At 39.1% G+C, this 3,261-nt stretch overlaps 1 protein-coding gene across 1 annotated transcript; it reads left to right on the top strand.

Moving 5' to 3' along the window:
- Positions 1 to 243: 243 nt before the first annotated feature.
- LOC144826590 (eukaryotic translation initiation factor 5A-1) lies at positions 244 to 1,610 on the top strand. Its single transcript, XM_078685080.1, has one exon. The coding sequence runs from the start codon at positions 277 to 279 to the stop codon at positions 739 to 741; it is 465 nt and encodes a 154-aa protein (XP_078541206.1). The 5' UTR covers positions 244 to 276; the 3' UTR covers positions 742 to 1,610.
- The last annotated feature ends 1,651 nt before the right edge of the window (positions 1,611 to 3,261 follow it).

Here is a 3,261-nt window from a genome sequence, read left to right as displayed (position 1 = left end):
TGTGTTTAAGCAGCCAAACTACGGAACTCTTTACCCCCCCCAAACATAAGATCCACGAATAACTACAGAAGACTACTTAAGACTTGGCTCTTCCCTACATAACCACTGTACTCAAGTTTTCAAGTTTCAAGTTTTATTTATTTATGATAACGGAACTCTGTCGAGATCCACATAACAGTTTATCAATAAAAAGAAAAAACGACATTAATTACATAATTAAATAGAAATGTCAGTACAGCCTTTTTTTGTTGGAAGTACTGGTACAAATTCCTCGCCATGGCTGATGACATTGACTTCACCACTGGAGATGCTGGGGCTTCCACCACTTTCCCTATGCAGTGCTCTGCACTGCGCAAAAATGGGTTTGTGGTACTGAAGGGACGTCCCTGCAAGATCGTTGAAATGTCAACTTCCAAAACTGGCAAGCACGGACATGCCAAGGTTCACCTGGTTGGCATTGATATATTCAGTGGTAAGAAATATGAAGATATCTGCCCTTCCACTCACAACATGGATGTTCCAAATATCAAAAGACAAGATTACCAACTTATTGGTATTTGTGACAATTACCTATCTCTTCTTACTGATACCGGTGATGTTCGTGACGATCTGAAGGTACCCGAAGGTGACCTTGGAAAGGAGATTGAGTCAAAATATGAGGCAGGAGAAGAGATTATGGTCTCCGTCCTGTGCGCCATGGCGGAGGAATGTGCTGTTGCTATCAAGGCCATGACCAAATAATCGCCCACTTGGAGTCAACAGCGCAGTCCATAAAAAGGATCTAAAGAATTTGGTTCAGATTGTCACCAAAGCTATGGCCTTCACAAACAACCTCATTTCCTTTTGGATTGTTTCAAAATAGAGCTGGATCCTTGAATAGTGTTGCAGGTTAACTGGCAGTTTCAAAATCACTGAGGTTTTAATTTATTATGAAATCTTGAAAGTTGTTGTACCTTTACTATTCCTGTAGGTGTCAGCTTGTGGGTCCAAGAAACCAGATCAAGTGTCATTTGTGGATGTTTTACAGTATTTTCCGGATTATAATGTACTTGTTCACATGGACAGATGGGAGTATTGGGCTTTTTGTTTAAAAATGATAAATGGCACCTGAGGCAGAAGGTAACTTTAGCTGAACAATGTTTAAATTTGTATTACTTAAACTACCGTACTAAGATGTTGGCAAGAAGTCTTTCTAATATGTAAGGAAGAAGGATAACCTATGGAATGTGTCGACTACGAAACTGATTTATAATTGAATTTGGATTAAAATATTCAGTGTAATTCGTGGCCTGCAAATACACAAGTGATTTAAAAATGCCAGTTAGTTTGCCCATTCCCAGTTCCCTGGCCCCTCCCCCAAAATCTGATGGCTGTGTGCAACGAACTGTATTACCTCTGTTGTACTCTATGCCACAATTTGTTGGCTACATTTTGTAACCTTAATGGTGTCCGAGCCTGCTTTTGATCTAGGCAGGCAGTCGGATTGCTCAGTGTATGCGGCATAGCAGGTACAGAATGGCACAAATGGGGGGGCAGTTAAATCTACAGATTTTTCACTCGAGGCCTTTGTCATCAGACTGAAAATAAAAATAAAAAATGCAGTTAAGTTGCTTTTTCTTTTATTGTATTTATCTTGAAATATTAAAAGAGTAAATGACTTCCCAGGAAAAAAAAAAGAAATGTCAGTACAATGTTAAAAAACATTTAAAGAAAGAAAACAGTTTAAAGCAAAACATTTCGTTTGGGGGATTAAACATAGCTACAATGAAATCATAAGCAGTAAAGATACCCAACTGAAAACACAAAGGTTTTAACCATTTACGTCTGTGTACCATAAGGGCTGGGCAAACAAAAACAACATGGTATAGATCCTGGGAATAAAGTTTACAAAAATCACATATATCTGTACCACCATGCCATTTAAACAATAGACAATTCAATGGAAGTAAATCATATCTCAACAAAAGAATAAATCGCCTAACTGCATGAGGAAGATTCCAACCTAAATATGGCTGAAATTTTTTAATTTCACAAGAGTTACCGAAGGGGAACATTCCTCTCTTAGATTTTCGGATCATACTGTCAGCTCTAAAACTCAACTCCCAAGACGTAGTCTTTAAAGATAACTTTAGTTGGGGAGCTGATAATGTAAAAAGACTTTGTTCATCTATCTGTAATAAAGAAATTGCCTGTCTAAAGTTCCTTACAATAGAGGAGTAGACATTATAGGAACCCAACAACTCATTTTTTATTTGAAACCTCAGGGTGCCAGGCTTTCCTTCAGCTATATTAAAAACCCAACGCACCACACTCGCTACTGCCTGGGACCGTGCACTACGCAAACCAAATTCTTGTCTTAACGAAGACGTAGAGCTTGCAGTATTTACAGAGGCTAAATTACGAAGAATTCTCCCTTCAATAGAATCCAAGAATTTCCAGCATGCCATGTCCACTATTTCCAGTCCGTAGATTAGGGATGCAGGGATTTTTGCCCGATAGACTTCGAGCAATATGGAAAAATGCCTCCGACCTGTCGCTTTGTATAAGGAGATAAGACTCTTCCCTTGAGCGAGAGCTTTCCTACCATTTTTCTCTGTATGGGTTTTTTCTGATAGATTACTCGTGACTATCTTCCCAAGAAAGGGGTAGGATTTAACTACTTCTAGTCTTTCACCCCCGACAGACCAGTAATAATCGTTGTATTTAGGTTTTCTCCTTCCACAGAAGCACATTATTTTACTTTTTGAGGTATTAATTTTTAAGAAATGGGCCTCGGAGTAGGAGTTCAAACCTTTTAAACGACTATTCAAACCCTTAGGGGTGAGATCCAGAATTAAAATATCGTCGGCATACATTAAGCATGCAATGGGTGATCCCCCTAATACAGGGGCAATACCATTGCTAGTAGATAATATGGCTTTAGGTAAATCAGCAATGTATAGGGAAAATAACAGGGGCGCCAACAGGCAGCCCTGTTTAAGCCCATTATTGGTAGGTATTATCCTGGAAAGTCCTCTATCACCACCCATTAAAACTCTGCACCAGGTGTCTGTATGGAGTGCGATAACTAGTTACAATAAGCTCGGGGGCATTCCTAACTTTATTAGCTTACTCCAAAGCAAAACTCTATCCACCTTATCAAAGGCCGTAGAGAAGTCAATAAATGCTCCATAGATACCTCCTCTACGGACTGTGACATATTTTTCGATCAAGATTTGGAGAGCGGTAAGATTATCTAAGGTACCGTGTTGTTTTCTAAAG

This window comes from Lissotriton helveticus, chromosome 3_2 (genome assembly GCF_964261635.1).
Source record: "Lissotriton helveticus chromosome 3_2, aLisHel1.1, whole genome shotgun sequence".
Classification (NCBI taxonomy): Eukaryota; Metazoa; Chordata; class Amphibia; order Caudata; family Salamandridae; genus Lissotriton; species Lissotriton helveticus.
Note: the sequence above shows the minus strand (reverse complement) of the source record. Positions and strands in the feature narration are given on the sequence as shown.

Bases quoted from the DNA above. Each gene is read 5' to 3' on its own strand.
- LOC144826590 (XM_078685080.1), top strand. From the start codon at position 277: ATGGCTGATGACATTGACTTCACCACTGGAGATGCTGGGGCTTCCACC.